The 19646-nt window shown below is 64.5% G+C and overlaps 1 protein-coding gene across 1 annotated transcript; it reads right to left on the bottom strand.

Annotated features, from left to right (window-relative positions):
• Positions 1 to 8419: 8419 nt before the first annotated feature.
• SNAI3 (snail family transcriptional repressor 3) lies at positions 8420 to 14382 on the bottom strand. Its single transcript, XM_077130496.1, has 3 exons — positions 14267 to 14382; positions 9637 to 10137; positions 8420 to 8622 (listed from the first exon to the last, which is right to left on the bottom strand). Exons 1-3 carry the CDS (start codon positions 14340 to 14342, stop codon positions 8420 to 8422), a joined length of 780 nt encoding a protein of 259 aa, XP_076986611.1. The 5' UTR covers positions 14343 to 14382.
• Positions 14383 to 19646: the final 5264 nt, after the last annotated feature.

Genomic DNA, 19646 nt, shown 5'->3' on the forward strand with positions numbered 1-19646 from the left:
CGGGTGACAGGCTCGCCATGTGCGTTTCCGAGGAGCCGCCCGCCGTCCATCCCGCCCCTCCCAGCATGGACGGCGCTGTGGGAAAACAGGGCTCACTCGGGCCACCCCAGCCACGCCCTGCACATGGGCCCCCAGGGCTCACGGAGACGTGGACTCCGGTCTGAGCACAGTGGGACCAGTCTGGGGGCCAGGGCGCAGGGGCGCAGGTGCTGGGACGGGGGGCAGGGCGGGGCGGGCCATGCTGAGGCGCCCATGTCACCCTGTGCAGGCAGGGGCCGGCCCAGGGAAAACAGATCTGAGCATCCAGCTCTCAGTGTCTGCAGATCACACCGAGGTGACCAAACCATAGGGGCAGCGGGCCCCCAGTTCCTGCAGGGAGTGTCCATGGGGATCACAGGCCCCCCAGTTCCTGCAGGGAGCCCCGTTCATTGAAGCGAATGAGCTGCCTGCCCCCACTGTCCCCTGCCCCCACCTCCCCTCTGGCCGCTGCCGTGGCTTGCTCCCTGGGCCCTCCGTGCAGGCCTGTGTCCAGGACGGGTGGGTGGCTGGTATTTCAAGCTGGATACATGAACATGAAGTGACCCCACGTCATCTTGGGGCATGAGTCACTGCCCACCTCACAAGGAGAACTAAAGCTGGAAGGGAACCCCAAGAGATGCTGCCTGGAGATGGACTGGTCAAGGGGTGGAGGAGACACGCAGCTGCCGGTGGACATGTGTGAGCAGAGCCGGCTGGCGAAGACGGGGGAGTGAAGGTGGGGGGTGGTGAAAGCGGGGATGTGGGGAAGACGAGGGGGCAAGAGGGGGGTGCCTCGACCAGGGCGGGGCTGAGGGGCCCTCATGGGGCAGGCGGCCCCCCGCGGGCCCCCGTGCTGCGAGGCGGACAGGGGGTCTGTGCTTTCCTCCAAGCCAGGCCTCGTTGGGGACTCCCCCACCCGCCCCCCGCCAGCCTGCGCCCCATCCCAAGAGCACCCCAGCTGCGAGGCGGACAGGGGGGCTGTGCTTTCCTCCAAGCCAGGCCTCGTTGGGGACTCCCCCGCCTGCCCCCCGCCAGCCCGTGCCCCATCCCAAGAGCACCCCAGCAGGAAGCCTGGACTCGGCTGCAGGGAACGGGCATGGATCCGGAGGGGAAATAAAGACCACGTGTTTTCCAAAGACACTGGCTCTGCCTTTCTGGGTGCCTGACACCCTCCTCCTGTGTGTGCACCCGTGTTCTCACCCCATTCCTTGTTTACAGATGAGGAAACCGAGGCAGTGTGGCCAGATGACTCAACAACAGCAAAGCTGGGACCAGATCGCTGGGTAGGGGAGATCGCGGCTGAGCCGGCGCCGGCCTGTGCCCAGCGTTGTCCCGAGCCCCGCGGCTGGGGTGGGGAGGGCCGCCCGTCCCCGGGAGCAGTGGTGGCCTCTCTCCAGCCACTGCGGGGCCTGTGACCGGCGCTGGCCCCGGGGCCTGGCAACTTTTGTTCCACTGAACTTTGCCAGGAAGCTAAACTTAGGCCCTCAGCAGAGACCAGAACGGGCTCTGAATATAGATAGTAATGAGCGGGCTATTTCCAGCCACCGAGAGAACCCCCAGGATATTCTGGGCCAAGTGATATTTATGGTCCTCTCTGGTGCTGGAAGTGGCTCAGGCCCGGAGGGAGGCACGGGCACCCGCACCTGCTCAGGGAGTGCTCGCTCGGCCCCACCGCCCTGCCTGCCCGGTGACCACGCCTGGAGCCTGCCCACGGCCACTCACGGCAGCCCCGCCAGGCTGAGGCCCGAGCCCGAGAGAGCCCACTGACTGCCCGTGTCTGCTGTCCCCCGGCCTGGGGGGCTGTGCCCGCAGGACCTGCTCCCAGGGGGACCCGGGCCCTCTCCCTTTCCCCGGCCCGGCCCCTCTCCACCTTGGGGAGTAGAGTGGACATCTGAGGAGTGATGGTTTGTGCAGGAAAAGCACAAAACCATACAACTTCTGGGAGACGATGCAGGGGTGGAGTGCCGAGGTGCCACATCCCATGAAGGAACAAATTGAAAAGTTGGACTCCATTAAAATGAAAAACATCTGCTTGGCAAAAGCCACTGTTAAGAGAAAGAAAAGAAAAGCCACAGACTGGGAGAAAATATTTTCAAAGTCCTATCTGAGAAAGGACTTATAGCCACAGCACACACAAAAGGCTGAGAACTCAACAATAGGGGCACAAACCAGCCGGATAAGAGCTGACGGGAGGAAAGGCCAAGGAGGGATCTGGAGGCCGGGTCCACGCAAGCGAGGCTGCTCTGCAGAGGCTGTGCTGGGCGAGTCCAACGAGACGAGCTTCTGGAAAAGGCAAAGCCGTCCTGACAGTGGAAGAGCCAGGACTGCAGGCCCGGGGGACGGGGGGAGCCCGGGGTACGTGTCGGCCGCAAAGCTGTCCCATGTGAGGTGGCTGAGTGACCGCAGGCGCTGGCCACAGCCAGAGACAGGGTGCACGTGGGCTCGCGTGGCTTCTCACACGTCCACCCTGGTTCGTGCATCATGGGAGACGCGCCCACCGGTGCAGGTGTTGACAGCGGGGCAACTCAGAGTGATTTGGGCAGTGAATTGAAGACGTATTTGAAAGTTCCCTTGGGGGAATGGGGAGAAAGGGCTAAAAATCAGCTTCCCCATTTGGAGAATTTCTGATATTCTCAGAAACGGTGGGGACAACCAATTCAATAGGCTGAGCCCTCGGTCTTGGGGTTCACCCCTATGAAACTTATCCCTGCAAAGGGTAGGCTAAGCCTACTTAAAATTAGGCCTAAGAGTCACCCCCAGAGAACCTCTTTTGTTGCTCAGATGTGGCCTCTCTCTCAGCCAACACGGCAAGTGAACCCACTGCCTTCCCCCTCTTTGTGGAACATGACTCCCAGGGGTGTAAACCTCCCTGGCAACATGGGACAGAGATCCTAGAATGAGCTGAGACCCAGCATCAAGGGATTGAGAAAACCTTCTCAACTGAAAGGGGGGAGAGCGAAATGAGGCAAAGTAAGGTTTCAGTGGCTAAGAGATTTCAAGTAGTCAAGAGGTTATCCTGGAGGTTATTCTTACACATTATATAGATATGCCCTTTTTAGTTTACGATGTATTGGAGTGACAGGAGGGAACTGCCTGAAACTGCAGAGCTGTGTTCCAGTAGCCATGTTTCTTGATGATGATTGTATAATGATACAGCTTTCACAATGTGACTGTGAAAACCTTGTGTCTGATGTTCCTTTTATCCAGGGAATGGACAGATGAGTAAAACATATGGATAAAAAATAAACAAATAATGGGGGGGAACAAAGGTTAAAATAAATTGAGTAGATTGAAATACTAGTAGTCAGCGAAGGGAGTGGTAAGGGCTATGCTAATGTATGAGTTTTTCTTTTTTCTTTCTTTTGTTGGAGTGACGCAAATGTTAAGAAAAATGATCATGGTGAGGAATACACAACTATGTGATGATACTGTGAGCCACTGATTGCAATACCATGTATAAAATGTTTGTATATCAAGAATGTTTGTATGGGGCGGGCCGCGGTGGCTCAGCGGGCAAAGTGCTTGCCTGCTATGCCGGAGGACCTCGGTTCGATTCCCGGCCCCAGCCCATGTAACGAAAGCAGAGAAACAAAATACAATAAAAAAACAAGAAAATGTTTAAAAAAGATGTTTCCCTTTCTTCCTCTCTTCCTTCCTTCTCTCTGTCTTTAAAAAAAAAAAAAAAAAAAGAATGTTTGTATGTTTGTTTTTAAGGTTTAGAATAAAAACATTTTTTAAAAATTCAAAAACCACAGGTATCGTAAAAAAAAATCAAACAAACAATGGGGGGAAACTGATGGGGGGGGAGATGGAACTCTGCACCTTCTGTGGCCAATTTTCTAGAAACCTAAAACTGCTCTAAAGATAAAGTGTATTAACTAAAAAATAGCAGGAAAAAAGTCTGTGGTGAGGGAACCCAGGCAGCAGTCCGTGGAGAAAAAGGGGTTTGCCATGCCGCTGCTGTAACCTGTAGATCCTTAGACTCCCCTTTGTTGGTTCTCCCCAGAAATCCATGTTTTAAATGAGCACCCAGCGAATGCTCATAATAAGGAAGGTCATCAGGAGGGCGAGGTGGGGGCGCGGGAACGGTGGGCGGAGGGGCAGGCGCCCACAGCCGGGGTGCAGGGCAGCCCACTCACCCCAGTGCCCTCTGCGCCCCTCTGCCGGCCGCCCCACGTGCCCTGCCACCAGCCCAGAGAGACATACAAGAGCATTTTCCGCGGGCGGTTACAGGAGGGAAACGGCCGGCTTTATTTTGGGCCTGTGAGATTCCTTCCCTTCGTGCCTGACAGGTGCACTTGTTTCACTAGATACCGGGCCCAGAAATAGATTTACAATACAGCTTCCTCCGGACAGCTGGCTGCTATGAAATGATATAAACAGAAACGCCCACCGGAGAGGCGCGTCCTCGCGTCCAGAGGGGCTCCGAGGCAGGCGCCCTAGGGGACCCCTTGGACACAGGGGACGCGCAGGCTGGCATGCTCACCTCCCACCACGGGGCCTGCACACTCAGGGACCTGCACGCCCACCTCCCACCACGGGGCCTGCACACTCAGGGACCCGCACATCCACCTCCCACCACGGGGCTTGCACACTCAGGGACCCGCACGCCCACCTCCCACCACGGGGCTTGTGTACTCAGGGACCCGCACGCCCACCTCCCACCACGGGGCTTGCACACTCAGGGACCTGCATGCCCACCTCCCACCACGGGGCTTGTGTACTCAGGGACCCGCACACCCACCTCCCACCACGGGGCCTGCACACTCAGGGACCCGCACACCCACGCCCCACCACGGGGCTTGTGTACTCAGGGGCCCGCACGTCCACCTCCCACCACAGGGCTTGCACACTCAGGGACCCGCACGCCCACCTCCCACCACAGGGCTTGCACACTCAGGGACCTGCACGCCCACCTCCCACCACGGGGCCCGCGCACTCAGGGACCCACATGCCCACCCCCCACCACGGGGCTTGTGTACTCAGGGGCCCGCACGTCCACCTCCCACCACGGGGCTTGCACACTCAGGGACCTGCACGCCCACCTGCCACCACGGGGCTTGTGTACTCAGGGGCCCGCACGCCCACCTCCCACCACGGGGCTTGCACACTCAGGGACCTGCACGCCCACCTCCCACCACGGGGCTTGCACACTCAGGGACCCGCACACCCACCTCCCACCACGGGGCTTGTGTACTCAGGGGCCCGCACGCCCACCTCCCACCTCGGGGCTTGCGTACTCAGAGGCCCGCACGCCCACCTCCCACCACGGGGCTTGCACACTCAGGGACCCGCACGCCCACCTCCCACCACGGGGCTTGCACACTCAGGGACTCGCACGCCCACCTCCCACCACGGGGCTTGCACACTCAGGGACTCGCACGCCCACCTCCCACCACGGGGCTTGCACACTCAGGGGCCCGCACGCCCACCTCCCACCTCGGGGCTTGCACATTCAGGGAACCGCACACCCACCTCCCACCACGGGGCCCGCGCACTCAGGGACCCGCACGCCCACCCCCCACCACGGGGCTTGCACACTCAGGGACCCACACGCCCACCTCCCACCACGGGGCTTGCACACTCAGGGACCCGCACGCCCACCTCCCACCACGGGGCCCGCACACTCAGGGACTCGCATGCCCACCTCCCACCACGGGGCCCGCACACTCAGGGGCCCGCGCACTCAGGGACCCGCACACCCACCTCCCACAACGGGGCCTGCACACTCAGGGACCCGCACGCCCACCTCCCACCACAGGGCTTGTGTACTCAGGGACCTGCACGCCCACCTCCCACCACGGGGCTTGTGTACTCAGGGGCCCGCACGTCCACCCCCCACCACGGGGCTTGCACACTCAGGGACCCGCACGCCCACCCCCCACCACGGGGCTTGCACACTCAGGGACCCGCACGCCCACCTCCCACCACGGGGCTTGCACACTCAGGGACCCGCACGCCCACCTCCCACCACGGGGCTTGCACACTCAGGGACCCGCACACCCACCTCCCACAACGGGGCCTGCACACTCAGGGAACCGCACGCCCACCTCCCACCACGGGGCCCGCACACTCAGGGGCCCGCGCACTCAGGGGCCCGCACGCCCACCTCCCACCACGGGGCTTGTGTACTCAGGGACCTGCACGCCCACCTCCCACCACGGGGCTTGTGTACTCAGGGGCCCGCACGTCCACCCCCCACCACGGGGCTTGCACACTCAGGGACCCGCACGCCCACCTCCCACCACGGGGCTTGCACACTCAGGGACCTGCACGCCCACCTCCCACCACAGGGCCTGCACACTCAGGGACCCGCACGCCCACCTCCCACCACAGGGCTTGTGTACTCAGGGACCTGCACGCCCATCTCCCACCACGGGGCTTGTGTACTCAGGGGCCCGCACGTCCACCCCCCCACCACGGGGCTTGCACACTCAGGGACCCGCACGCCCACCTCCCACCACGGGGCTTGCACACTCAGGGACCCGCACGCCCAACTCCCACCACGGGGCTTGCACACTCAGGGACCTGCACGCCAACCTCCCACCACAGGGCTTGTGTACTCAGGGGCCCGCACGCCCACCTCCCACCACAGGGCCTGCACACTCAGGGACCCGCACACCCACCTCCCACAACGGGGCCTGCACACTCAGGGACCTGCACGCCCACCTCCCACCACAGGGCTTGTGTACTCAGGGACCTGCATGCCCACCTCCCACCACGGGGCTTGTGTACTCAGGGGCCCGCACGTCCACCCCCCACCACGGGGCCCGCACACTCAGGGACCCGCACACCCACCTCCCACCACAGGGCTTGCACACTCAGGGACCCGCACGCTCACCTCCCACCACGGGGCCTGCACACTCAGGGACCCGCACGCCCACCCCCCACCACGGGGCTTGCACACTCAGGGACCCGCACGCCCACCTCCCACCACGGGGCCCACGCACTCAGGGGCCCGCACGCCCACCTCCCACCACGGGGCTTGCACACTCAGGGACCCGCACGCCCACCTCCCACCACGGGGCCCGCGCACTCAGGGACCTGCACACCCACCTCCCACCACGGGGCTTGCACACTCAGGGACCCGCACGCCCACCTCCCACCACGGGGCCCGCACACTCAGGGACCTGCACACCCACCTCCCACAACGGGGCCTGCACACTCAGGGAACCGCACGCCCACCTCCCACCACGGGGCCCGCACACTCAGGGGCCCGCGCACTCAGGGGCCCGCACGCCCACCTCCCACCACGGGGCTTGCGTACTCAGAGGCCCGCACGCCCACCTCCCACCACGGGGCTTGCACACTCAGGGACCCGCACTCCCACCTCCCACCACGGGGCCCTAGTGGAGAGGGGAGAACGAGGTCCAGATGCTGCAGCCTTGGGGTCTGCCAGCCTGAGGTGGCCCCCTGGAGCACAGCCTGGCCTGGGGCTCACATGGGCCCGAGGGGCAACACCCCTACCCCAGGAGTGAGGGCCACGGCTGGGTGGCGCCTTTGGGGATATCAGCGTGATTCTCTCAAAGCACCGTCTTCGCGCCAGCGGCACGGGCTGGGGGCTGGAGTGGGAGGCCTCCAGGCTTGTCCACTCCACCGAGGTCCTCCTTGGCCCCAGAGCCCACGGTCAAGGCCCCTCTGGGACGAGCGTGAGGCCCTCAGTGGTGGTCGGCACACCAGCCCCCAGGGCCTGTCCACCTCCTGACACTCTGCAGCCATCTGAGTCCACAGCGGGACGCTGCCCACAGGTGGAGAAGGTGTTTTTGTCCTGGCTTAGTCCTAAGGAACTTTCCCGAACATTCTCAAAGTGGACACAGGCTCAGCAAGTTCTGGGCAGCCCACAGGGTAGGGTAGGGGCGGGCCCTTTCCCACTTGCTGGGCAGCTGTGTTTGGGACCAGGACAGAGGCGGGTCGCATATCCCTCAACCCCCTCAGCAGCGGTGTTGGGGTGGGGGGCACCCTCCAGGGTGGTGGACGGGAGGGAGGCAGGGCCAGCCTAAGGGGCAACTGCCAGGCTGCCGGGGAGCCAGGGGTTCAGATACCCTCAAGTCAGGGGCGCCTGGGCTGGGGTCTTCTCTCTCTCCACTGAATGGGCTGGGGGTGGGTGCAGGCCTACGCCCCGGCTTCGGGAAGGGTGGGGGAGGGAAGCGGCACTGCGTCCAGGGAGCCCCCAGTCCCTGGCAATGGCAGCTGCGAAGTTAAGTTCTGTGGGGCGCTGCGGCCTCCTGCGGGGCTGGCGGTCAGAGGAGCCAGGCTGAGCAAGGCCGACCACGGCTGTTCCCGGTGAGAAGCCAGCTGAGCGCAGGGACGCGCTTCCCGCGGCTCGGCTCCCGGAGGCCAAACCAAGCGGGGCCAGAGCCGTGCGGCGTGGGGGAGGGAGGGAGAGGGGCCTGCGGGCTCCTCAGGGCGCCGGCCGCCGGCGCTCCGGAGCTGCGCAGCCGCCCGCCTCCTCGTGCCGCGCCAGGAGGGAGCCGCGGGAGAAGGCCTTGGTGCAGCGGGTGCACGGGTACCTCTTGGCGTCCGAGTGCGTCTGCACGTGCGCCCGCAGGTTGGAGCGGTCGGCGAAGGCCCTGCTGCAGAGCGGGCACGCGTAGGGCTTCTCGCCTGCGGGGAGCGCCGCGTGAGGGGGTTATGCCCCGAGCGAGCCCCGGGACCCCGGCGGCCCCGCCCCTCCCGTCTTCCTGTGCACCTTCACACCCCCGTGAGGCAGAGAGGGGCTTCCCGGCCCTCCGGGGGGCCTCAGGCTGCTGGACGTGCGGCCTGCTGACAGGCCCCAACGCCGGCCCCCCTGCCCCTTCCGCCATGACTCCCCTGGGCCCACTCAGCCGGGCAGGCGTCCACAGGGGGGCCACGGAGGGCTGCTGGGGATGGCCAGCTGCTGGGGGACCGTGCCACCCTCCAGGAAGTGGGGACGCGCTCCTGCTACGGAGACTTTGGTCCCCGAGAAGGACAAGGGAGAAGCTTTCCACTGCCAGGGCAGACGTGCGGCAGCCCCCCAAAAAAGCACGGGGCCCCCAGGCCACCTCCCGCGGGAGCCCCGCACTCCACGCCCCCCAGCCCGGGCACCCTTCACTCCCCGCCTGCTACAGCCGGCCTGGGGGCTTCAGGGGTTCTTTGAAAAAGGAAATTGGACACTGTGGGGACAGCCGTCCGCAGATGAGAGTCTCCCGGGACCTGGAGAATGGCGGCTGCACAAATGTCCACCCCGTGGTGTCAGGGCTGGGGGCATCTCGGGGCGCCACAGGCAGGTCCAGAGTAGGCCCTTGTCCGGTGCTCTGCTCCTGTCGCCGGACCCCGAGGGCTGTAAGCTCGGTGAAAAGGCCGACTTCCTGGGCCCTTTCAGCTCGAGCTCGCACTTTCCTCTGTCCGTCTGTCCCCATCCCTCACCTCACACCCGCCTTCCCAAGTCCTGCGCTGTCCCTGCCCCTCACCTGGCCGGTGGAGTCCCCGCCCGCCCCGCCAGCCTTTTCCACCCCAGTCCCGCAGAGCAGAATGGACCAAGCTGAGGAGGAGACCCCTGCCCCCACTCCCGTGCCCCCCGCCCCCATGCCCCCCCCCCCCCCCCCCCCCCGCTGCCCCAGCCCTGCCCAGCCTCCCAGCCCCGCCCCGCGGCCCCACCTGTGTGCGTGCGCACGTGGCCCTGCAGCAGCCAGGGCCGGGAGAAGGCCTTGCCGCACACTGCGCAGACGCAGGGCAGCGTGTGGGTGCGCAGGTGCAGCTTGAGCGCTCCCAGGCTGGCGGGCGCCTTCGCACACAGCTTGCAGGGGAAGGCACGGGGCACCGGCGGGGGCCGGGCAGTCAGGTGACAGTCGAGGCAGGGAAAGCCCCCTGGGGGCGGCGTCACATCCTCGCGCCCCTGCTGTGGATCCGGAGCCTCGTGGTCCCCAGGTTCCCCGACTGGGGCCCGGCTTGGAGACAGGTTGGGGTGGTTCAGGTCATCCTTGAAGGGCGCCCCGGGGAGCTGGCAGGGGCGCGGGGCCGGGCTGGGCTCCGGAGCATCTGGGCCAGGTGCCCCCAGACCATCCTCTCCATGGGGGCCCGGCAGGGAGATGCAGGCGATTGCGGGGACGTCCTGGGGCCGCGCCAGCCTCTCGCAGGTGGAACAGGAGAGGTCGACTCCTACAGGGGTAAGGAGGGGGCACAGGTGAGGGCGGGGCGCAGGTGAGGGAGGGGCACAGGTGAGGGCGGGGCGCAGGTGAGGGCGGGGCGCAGGTGAGGGTGGCCGCAGCCCTCACTGGCTCCCCCGTACCCAGGAGCACAAGGACATTCATGGGGAAAAGGCCTGGGTGGGCGGCCCTCAGTCTCGAGTGCCGGCGCTGTGTCAGTCTTATCCAGGCTCCCCCGTGGCCCCAGGGCCTGCGCTGCAGCTGGATGGCTGAGCCCTTGGCGCCCAGGCACACCTCCTGCCTCCCACTGCCCGGGACTCTGGCTCTGTGTCTGCAGCGAGCTGGCCACAGCTCCCACCCGCAGCAGGGCGCTGGCAGCCCCCGAGCAAACGCGGTGGCTGAGGGGAAGAGTGAAGTCCAGTTTCCCCAAAGCCACATCTCCAAACAACCCCAGCCCCTTGCTCAGTCCCCGGGTTGAGCAGCCTTCAGCCCTGGTTCTACCTCCATCCGCAGGCTTTGGCATTAGCCTGTCTGTGCAGAAAGAAAAACCACTGAGAACAGGGGAAATACTGACAAATCATACATATAAAGGACTCATATCCAGAATACAGAGAGAGCTCTTGCAACTCAATAACAAACCACTAATGAAACCTTAAAATGAACAACAGATGTGAGTAGACGTTTCTCAAAAAAAGATATGCAAATGGCCAAAGGGCACGTGAACAGACACGGCACCTCGTGAGCCACTGGGGAAATGCACGGTAAGCCACAGGTGACAGCTCCCACCCCGGAGGACGGCTGTCATCAGACACCGATAAAGAGCGTGGGGGCGGGAACGAAACCTGGCACATGCTGGAGGGAACACGGATGGTGCGGCCTCTCGGGGAAACAGGCTGCAAGTCCTTCCATGTGTGACACATGGACTCGCCATGGGGTCCAGCAGCCCTGCACACAGGCATCTGCACAGAGACGGGAGAACACATCCACGCAGGGCCCTTCCACACGCAGGCCAAGGCCGCACACGATGGGTGAGAAGAGAAGGAAACAGGCTCTGCCCGCAGGATGGAGGGTTCCTAGGCCGTGGAGAGGCAGGAAGGCTGGAGCCCACAGGGCTCCCTGGAGCCGAGCAAGCGAGGCCAGCGCCACGCGGGCACAGACCTGGTGGGTGACGACCCAGGGCAGGCAGACCGCCCAGTGGAGAGCAGATCTGTGGTCAGTGCTCTTTTAGGGGGACACAGTGTTCTGGAATGACACTGGACACTAAAAGCCGTCTACTTCACAGCTCATGTGTGGGTGGCAGCCAGAGCTGCAAAGGCCCGAGACAAAGGGAGGCCACATGGGGCGGCGGCTGGGCTCGAGGGCCTGCCCGTGCTCTGCCCTGCCGTGCCCGCTCTCCGCCTGACCTGCACCCTGCCCACTGCTGTGATCTCCCTTCCTTGAGACCCTGGCAGCCCCGGGAGGGGCGTGCTGTACTGCATGGAGGTCACCCGCAGTGAGAGGCCAACAGGCTGCCCGCAGGATGGACCTGGGTTAGATGGGGCTCTGAGGGCAGGCGTCCAGCCTCTGGGCCCGCAGGTGGCACCTCTGTGAGTGACGGGACTGTGGGTTCTGGAATGTCTCATGGGCCCTGCCACCCTTGGGAAGCAGATATCAAAGGCCACAGAGGGCAGAGGTGGCCTTGGAGAAGCTGAAGGCTCCAGCGCCTTCTCCAGCTGTCCTCTGTGTCCCGAGAGCAAGGCAGGGGAAGCCTAGCACAGGGCCAGTGACAGGCCTGAGGGAGAGTGGGCAGCCGCAGGGACCCTTTCCCTTCCAGCCGTGTCCAGGCAGCACAGCCCCCCTGAGGGCAGTAGCGGCCCAAGCGGGCAGATCCAAACCGCTTCGGAAGCCAGCGGCCTCCTCTGCTCTGCCCGCCTCTCTCGTATCCTCCTCCCCGGTGTCTTCCCTCCGCCCTCTGCCCTCTCTGACCCCATTTCTGGCTGACTCACCATCTGCCTTGCCAAGGCCTACAGAAGTTTCACCTCCGGTCCACCAGCGTAAAGAAGCCTTTTCCCCAAGCAATCTGTCTTCTGGGGGGGGGGCACCCCCACGGCTCACCCAGTCGGGGCAAGGATGTGCTACTCACCTCTGCACCTCCTCAGAGGTGCTCAGAGAGGAAAGGCTCAGAGAGGAAAGGCTCAGAGAGGAAAGGCCGAGGCAGACCTGAGGCGGAGCCACCTGGGGGCAGCGGCACGCACACGGAGGACTGGCGAAGCTCCGGCGGCAGCTCAGGGAGCCAGAGGAAACTCCACGCCCCCCACTGCCTTCTGACCTGAACTCCTGCACCCCAATTCTCCCCTTTAAAACTCTGTCATTTGGCCTTCCATCCCCCAGAAGGGTGGGCAGCAGTGGGCTGAGAGCCTAAGTCCAAGGGAAATGAGGAGGGGCGGCTCTAGGGATGTCCAGGGAACTCCCAGCAAAGGGCCTTCCAGGCCTTTCCATATGGCAAGAGCTCATCACATGGGGAAGCATATAGTCTCCTGCCCCTGACACCTGCCACCCCCACCCCAGCCCCGAGCAGCCCCAGCAGGGGCAAAGCCGAGCCTGCAGGCACCAATGGGAGGGTAGCAAGCTGCAGGATGAGCCACTCCACGGGCCCTGCCAGCGGGGACTCCTGCTCCTACGTGTGAAGCCCCATCCCCCATGCCCTCTCATTTCTCCTCACTTTTTAAATTCATCCTGCAAGTCCCAGGAGAAGAGACCTTCAGGTACCCTTCTGGCTTCAGGGGCTCCCTGAGGAGACTTAAACAGGCCTTTTTTTAAATAGATGGGTTGGGGGACCCCAACTCCTGGCACCTCAGGTCTGTCCTAGGGTAACGTCTTGGCAAAGGGATGGTCTGCTTGGCCATCAGGCCTGGGGAAGTGGCAGGGGGAACGGTGAGGGGACAGGAGTGCACATGGGGGGCTGACCCCCAGCACCGTCCTCGCACAGCCATGCCCCTGCCTGCCATTGCCGTCCAGAGGCCACATGGTACATCTGTGCCCTAAACCATGGGCGTTTAAACTTCCAACCATGACCCGTGAAGGCCCAGCTGCCCACCCACTGGCTGTGGCCAAGGCCAGATGCGAGGCTGAGACAGTCTCTGGTCTCCAGTTCACTCCAAAGAACGGCAGGCCAGGGCTCCCTAGGCAGAGTCCAAAACGACCATCTGAAAGGGCCAGCCTGGGCAGTGCCCCTAGTGGCACTGATGGGGGAGGGTCCCGCAGTCCAGGGCCCACAGAGGGCCCAAGGGGCCTCCAGGGAGCATGGGGGTGGGGTGGGGAGACTGCTGCCTCTCAGTGTCCCCCTCCCTGCCCCTCCCTTTGAGCCACTGGGCATGTCCTTGTCCCAGCGAGCTGCTGACCTCGATGGGGTGGGCCCTGGCCTCTCTGTGCTCTCCAGGAGGGGCTGAGCGACTTGCTTGCTGGGGGCCCAGCAGGGACGTCACGTCACAGAGCACCTGCCTCCCCCACCCCAATGCCAGGGGGTGGGGGAGTGAAGTTAGCTGGATGTCAGCACCTCCCACCACCCTGGCCCAGTCTGCCGGGCCGAGCCCCAGGGTAGGACGGCGCAGAGGGGAGAGGCCCTGGACAGGGGGCCCACCCGGACAGGGTCCAGCCCTCTCCACCTTACGGAGCCCACGGCTCTGCCCCCTCCCCTGCTTCCCCAAACCAGGCACTCTGGGGAGCCCTCCCGCAGCAGGACCAGATGGCCCGGCCCCTCCCCAACCCCAGCCCCCCAAGCCTGGTGCAACAGAAAGACGGCTCTGGGATCCCCTCAGCGGGAGGGCAGCGCCCGTCCACAGGGGAGGTCCCAAGCCTGCTCCGAGTGGGGAGAGAAGCCCCATCGCTCTGCCTGTCGGAGCTGAGAGCACCCAAATGGGCAGGGCGCCTGTGCGGCCCACGGAACCTGCCTCCAGCACTGGGGTCTTCCAGGAAGGACGCCGCGGGCACCTGCTGCGCTGGCCAGGCAACGCCTTTCCTCCCAGCTGGGACTGCAGACAGGTGCTCCCCGCCTCGCGGGCCTCCGGGTCCCAGGCAGGGCGGGCGGGGGCCTGCGGGGCTCTGCGGGGGTCTGCCCGGGGGGTCCGGCGAGGGTTGGGGGCCGGCGGGGCTCCGGACTCTACCTCTCTGCGTCTCCAGCTGCCCATAGTTGGGGACCCGATGGCTGGAGTGCGTTTTCACCAGGAAGGAGCGCGGCATCGTCCCCTCCCGGGCGAGGCCGCGGGTCGCCACTTGTCTGTCTGTCGGTCTGTCCAGCGGGAGTCAGGTGCGGGCTGGGTCAGGCTCATTAGCGTAGCGCGCAGCCTCCGCCAATCGCAGCCCGGAGCGGGGAAGGGGCGGGGCCAGCGCGAACAGGGGCGGGGCCTGTGCCAGCAGCTGGGTCAGGCTCATTAGCATAGCGCTCCGACTCCACCAACCAGCACCCGGCGCGGGCGGGGGGCGCGGCCGCGGGCGCCACGCCCAGGACAGGTGCGCGCGGCGGCTGCGTCCCTCCACCCTACGCGGCTCCCGGGCGCCGCGCGCTGGGGCGGCTCCCGCTATCCTCTGGCCCCGGCACCCGCTCGGCGCGGATCAGGGGGCGGCGCTCGGGGCGGCCGGAGCGTTTCTGTTTTCGTGGAGGGGCTCAACCTGGTGTCCGCGGAGCACCGGGCCCCCGAACCCCTGTCCACACCCGCACTGGTAGGGGAGGTGAGCAGGAGCCCCGGAAAGCCCGAGCGCCCCTCCGACCTGCCTCATGGGTGACCCGCGGTCAGGGCCTGGGAGGGGCTGCCTGGGTGCCCTTTGCCAGCTGGTGGAGGTGGGTGGATGCTGAGGAACTAGGAGGGGGCTGGAGTGACAGAGGGGAGGGAGCAGCCGGGTCACCACCCATTGTGCAGGAGGGAAGACCAAGACCTGGGCAGGGGCCTCGCCTGTGCCTGGCGAAGGGCTCCAGGGCTGGCAGATGCACCGAGGGGAGAGGGCCCGCCACACACACTGGCTTCAGAGTACAGTCTCTGCTTCAGCCTTGTCCACCTGTCCCGGCCTGAGAGCTCTCTGTCCATGCTCTCTTTTCCTTCTCCTGCATCAGAGGGGACGGCAACCCCTGCAGACACCTGGCCCACACGCACCCACATTGCCCTTCCCTCCCACCTACTCATTGTCAGGCCCTGGGCCAAGCGTCAGGCACGATTACCTCGTTACCCCTGCTGGATACCCACTTTGTTTAGGGACGCTCTGCCACGCCTGCCAGAACATGTGGGTCTCCTCCTAGCACACGCTTGCATCGCAGGGGTCGTCCGAGCCCTCGGGGAGCAGCAGGGACAGGGGTACAGTGAGCAGCAGGCCTTGCTGACGCGTGACAGGGGAGCTGTCTCCCACAGTCGAGGGACTTTGGCATGGGTCTCCTCCCTTTTCAGTCCCGGTGGCCAGGAGTCGGGCTGGCACACAGAGAAGGTGTGGACTTGCCCCCGGCTGCAAGGGCACATGTGCCAATGCCTGAATATTTCAGCACCACCGCGGATGCCTCTGTGCCTCCTAAGAACTTCCCCCCACTTAGCCTGGAGTTGGGAGCCTGGTCCCGCTCGTGGCAGGGGGGCACACTGCAGCCCGGAGCCTCGGGGGTGTCTGGGTGGGCCTGGCAGTCTTGCCTTCAGAGGACAAACGCTCGCCCCCTCTGACATCAAATAGTTTCTTTTATCCAGGAAATTAGAAGAAGGCTCTAGAAAGAGTACTTTTTGTGACCCCAAGCCGTGCGTCTCAAATGAATATAATTTTTTCCTCAACCTCCTGAATTTCTTTTTAGAATAAGAACATGTTGAAGTATTATTTTACCTAATTAATGAAAGAACCATCAGGAAGCAGAGCCAGATCAAAGAGGGTGCAAGGAACTGGTTATAATAGGGTGTGTGAGTGTGTGTGTGCGTGTGTGTGCATTTCCAATGAGAGGGCAAGGAGGAACGCCGGCACGAGGTCGCTAAGTTACGCACAATGCAGGGACTGTGCCAGCTCCTCGGCGTCTCTGAGTTGCCCCCGGTGGCTGCAGAGGTGTGCATTTCTGCTGTGTTCAGGGTGGTCCCAAGGAGACCCTGAGGAGCGCCTCCGTGTTTGCCCTGTCCACAGACGTGAAGCCCGAGGGAGGGAGGTAACCGTCCCTGTTCCTCTGCTCTGTGTCCTCTACCCTTGGCACTGCCGCTTGGCCTCGGGGCAGGTGGCGGGCGTGGTGGCGGGCGAGTCTGAAGTCGCAGGGTCTGCCGGGGGAGCAGGTGTGTTGGGCCTGCAGCAGCGTCACTCTCTGCGACACCCTCTGCCACTTCCCTCTGAGTATCTTGTCTTCTATACAACGCAGCTGGCCTTGCCCAGGAGGCTGTGGCAAGAGCAGAGGCCCAGGGGGGTGGACTGCCCGTTGTGGGGAGGGAACGTGCTCATCTTACTGTTTGGCCTCCCCAGCCTTGAGAACCATGCCCCTGGATTCGCCCCACAGCACCCCACCCCATGTGCTGTGCCTCTCTCTTAACCAGGCATGAGGGCCAAAAGACAGAGGATTGGCCCTGTCCTTGGAGGCCGGCTGATGGACGCTCCCCGGCCGGACGACCCTGGGAGCACTTGAAGGAGAGCGGGGGTCTCAGCCAGGCTCACACCCCTGCCACAGCTCAGGTCACAGAAGGCTGAAACATGTGGCCAGGACATGCCAGAGCCCAGGCTGAGCTTCGGGTTCCTGGGCTCCTGGGACGAGTGGCCAGGCTGGGGCTGGCATCCTGGAGGCCGATGCGCCCGCGGGCTGACTGCAGAGGAGGTGGAGCCCTTCATGCAGCCCCAGCAGACGGCAGCAGGTCCCACGGCCTGAAAACGCCTCCCTACCCTCCTGGCACGCTGGGGTGCCCTGTCAGCAGGACCGTGCCAGGGCTGGGTCAGGGCTCCTGGCTCAGGGCAGGGGTCCCCTCATGGTGAACTGGAGCAGGCGGGGGCTCCCATACCCTCTGGAGCTCCTCGGAGGCAGCAGTGATGATGCAGCAGGAGCTACAACCCTCACTCCAGCACAGGGTCTTCCCAGTGGCATCCGGGCCTCTCACCAAGCTTGCCAAACAGAGCCATGCTCCCGGCTGCCCTCCCTGCTCTGACGGGCACACGCCCGGGCTTGCCCTGCGCGGCCCTGAGACGCTGCGGCAACGCGGCAGCTCTTGGTTCAGGTGGCGCCAGCGCAGCCTCCAGCCTGTGAACCCACGGCGTGAAGAGTGCCCGGGAAAGCCCACACGGCAAGAGGTACGTCCACGGTTCCTGGCATTCTCTGGTGGGTGCACTGAGCCCCCCAAGAGACATTCATCCGAGTGCTGGCCCCTGGGAGCATGCGCCCATGTGAAGCAGGGTTCCGGCAGGTATGAAGTGAAGACGTGGTCACAGTGTGTGTGACAGCTGGGACCTCCTGGCACGACGGGCAGGGACTCGGGGATAGGGGTGGGAGGGTGTGGCCCTGGCACTGGCTTCGGGCTCCTGGCCTCCTGGAAGAGCAGCCCGCCTGCCCACCATCTCTTCTGCCTGGGGCTGGGGGGATGTTGTGTCCCGGGGTGTGGGGCCCTCAGTGGCCTCCACTTCCCTCCACCCACCAATCGTCCTTCCCACGTTTCAGGCCCCAGGCACTGCAGAGCCAAGGCCCTACTGGGAGCCGACCTGCTGGGGGCCCTGCCTCTCACCCACACCTCCTCCTCGCGAACGGCCACCATCCCAGCTTTGGGCTCGATGCCTTTGGGCTCGATGCCTTGTGCTCTGGTGGCTACTGTGAGGCCACCAGAGCCTGAGTATGGCGGCAGCTCAAGCCCCGGGGAAGCCACGGGCAGAGTGCGTTTCACCATCATTTTGACCTGGACTGATTTTCCCCCAATGTCAGGGAGAATGGCTGTGAGGGTTCTGCTCGGGCCCCAGGCTGGAGGCCGACGGCAAGCTGTGGTCCCCCGGTCCCACCTTGGGGGCAGTGCTGTCTGTGCTCTACCATCAGCTGCCTCGGGGATTCCAGGTGTGCAGCCGAGGAGGAGGTGGGGGCCGGCGTACAGGAGAACTGAGGGCTTGGCCAGCTCAGCCTCTCAGCAGTACGGGGCTTCGGGCAGGCTCTCTGAGTTGATTCCTTCACGGGGGAAGTGGAACAGGATTGCACCCCATCTCAGTGAGGTGGGTCCCCCAAAGGTGCAGTACAGATCTGAGGAAGGGACCCCGCTCGTGGGCAGGCATCACGCTGGGTCGTTGAGAGGGCGCTGAGGGACCGGCTTTCCTTCTGGGAGGCAGGTCCATGGGGCATACCTGCTCCAGCCAAGACCACTGCACCTGCACGTCCTCCCTGCTGCTGCCAGTGGGCGCCAGGACCTCTGGGCCGGGGGAGGGGCCGCGCCCAGTGGTCCTTCCCACAGGCTCCCCCCGACCCCTTCCTTGCTGGCGGGCAGCATCAGGTTTTGTGCCCTGTGGAGTGTGCCATCATCGGCCCAGCTCAGAGTGCAGGAACGATGCGGTGTACAGTGGTGAGATCCTGGATCCCAGGGACCCTACTCTAAATGCAGGGGGTCAATAGCCAGGTCAGCACGGCCCGGGAGCGGAGACCCTCCAGGACAGGGCTTGGGGTCGCCGGGGCTGAGATCCAGCTGCTGTGTCCCCTCCCCACAGGGCTGGCCAGTCGTTCCCTGGAAGGAGGGTCACCAAGCTCTGGCTTCGCAGCCATGTGAGCAGCCCCCAAGGGGGAGAGACGCCACCACGGGGCCGGGACTCCCTGTCCAGGGACAGCTGTGTGCATGTAGGCTTCACACACTCAGGGCCTGCGTGGGCCTGACCACACGCAGGAGGCTCGTGTCCGAGGCCCACTGGCCCTCCCACCCTATCTCAGGGCTGTGGCCTTGCAGGACCAGCTGGCAGGGCAGGTACGATGCTTTCCATGGGTCCTACAAGGGACAACTGGCCCAACATCCTGAAAACAGGCAGAGGCTTGGGGGCACCTGTAGGGACCTCGGGGGAAGGTGGCCTCCTCTGGCTGCTCAGGGCTGGTAGCTGGCCCCTGCAGAGGTGGCCTCAGCTGTGCTACTTCAGCACCACCAAGCGGGGCAGGCCTCATCCTCCGTGGAGTGGGGGAAAGGAGGCAGGGCGGCCTGCAGGGCTGAGGGAGTGGTCTCCATGGCCACTGCCACCTCCCCGGCACGTGTGAGTACAACTGAGGGTCCCCGCCTGGCCTCTGTGCCCAGCCCTAGGTGGCAGTGGGAGAGCTGGAGGACGCCCACCCTGAGTCCCCCGCTGACCCAGGTGGCCTCGCTGTCTGCAGCACGGTGCAGCCACGGTGGGGGCAGAGGAACCATGGGCTGAAGGCGTCAGGACTGGCGGAGGGGGAGGGGGACGGTACCAGGTGGGACCTGGGCCCTGGAGAGGCAGAGGCAGTGCACAGAGGCGTCTTTCCCAGGACGGCTGGCCAGCCTGCGGTGGCCTCAGAGGATGCTGGGACAGGCGGAGGCACAGCCCCTCCCCGCTGAAAGTGCCCTCGAAGCAAGATGAACACGT

This window comes from Tamandua tetradactyla, chromosome 16 (genome assembly GCF_023851605.1).
Source record: "Tamandua tetradactyla isolate mTamTet1 chromosome 16, mTamTet1.pri, whole genome shotgun sequence".
Classification (NCBI taxonomy): Eukaryota; Metazoa; Chordata; class Mammalia; order Pilosa; family Myrmecophagidae; genus Tamandua; species Tamandua tetradactyla.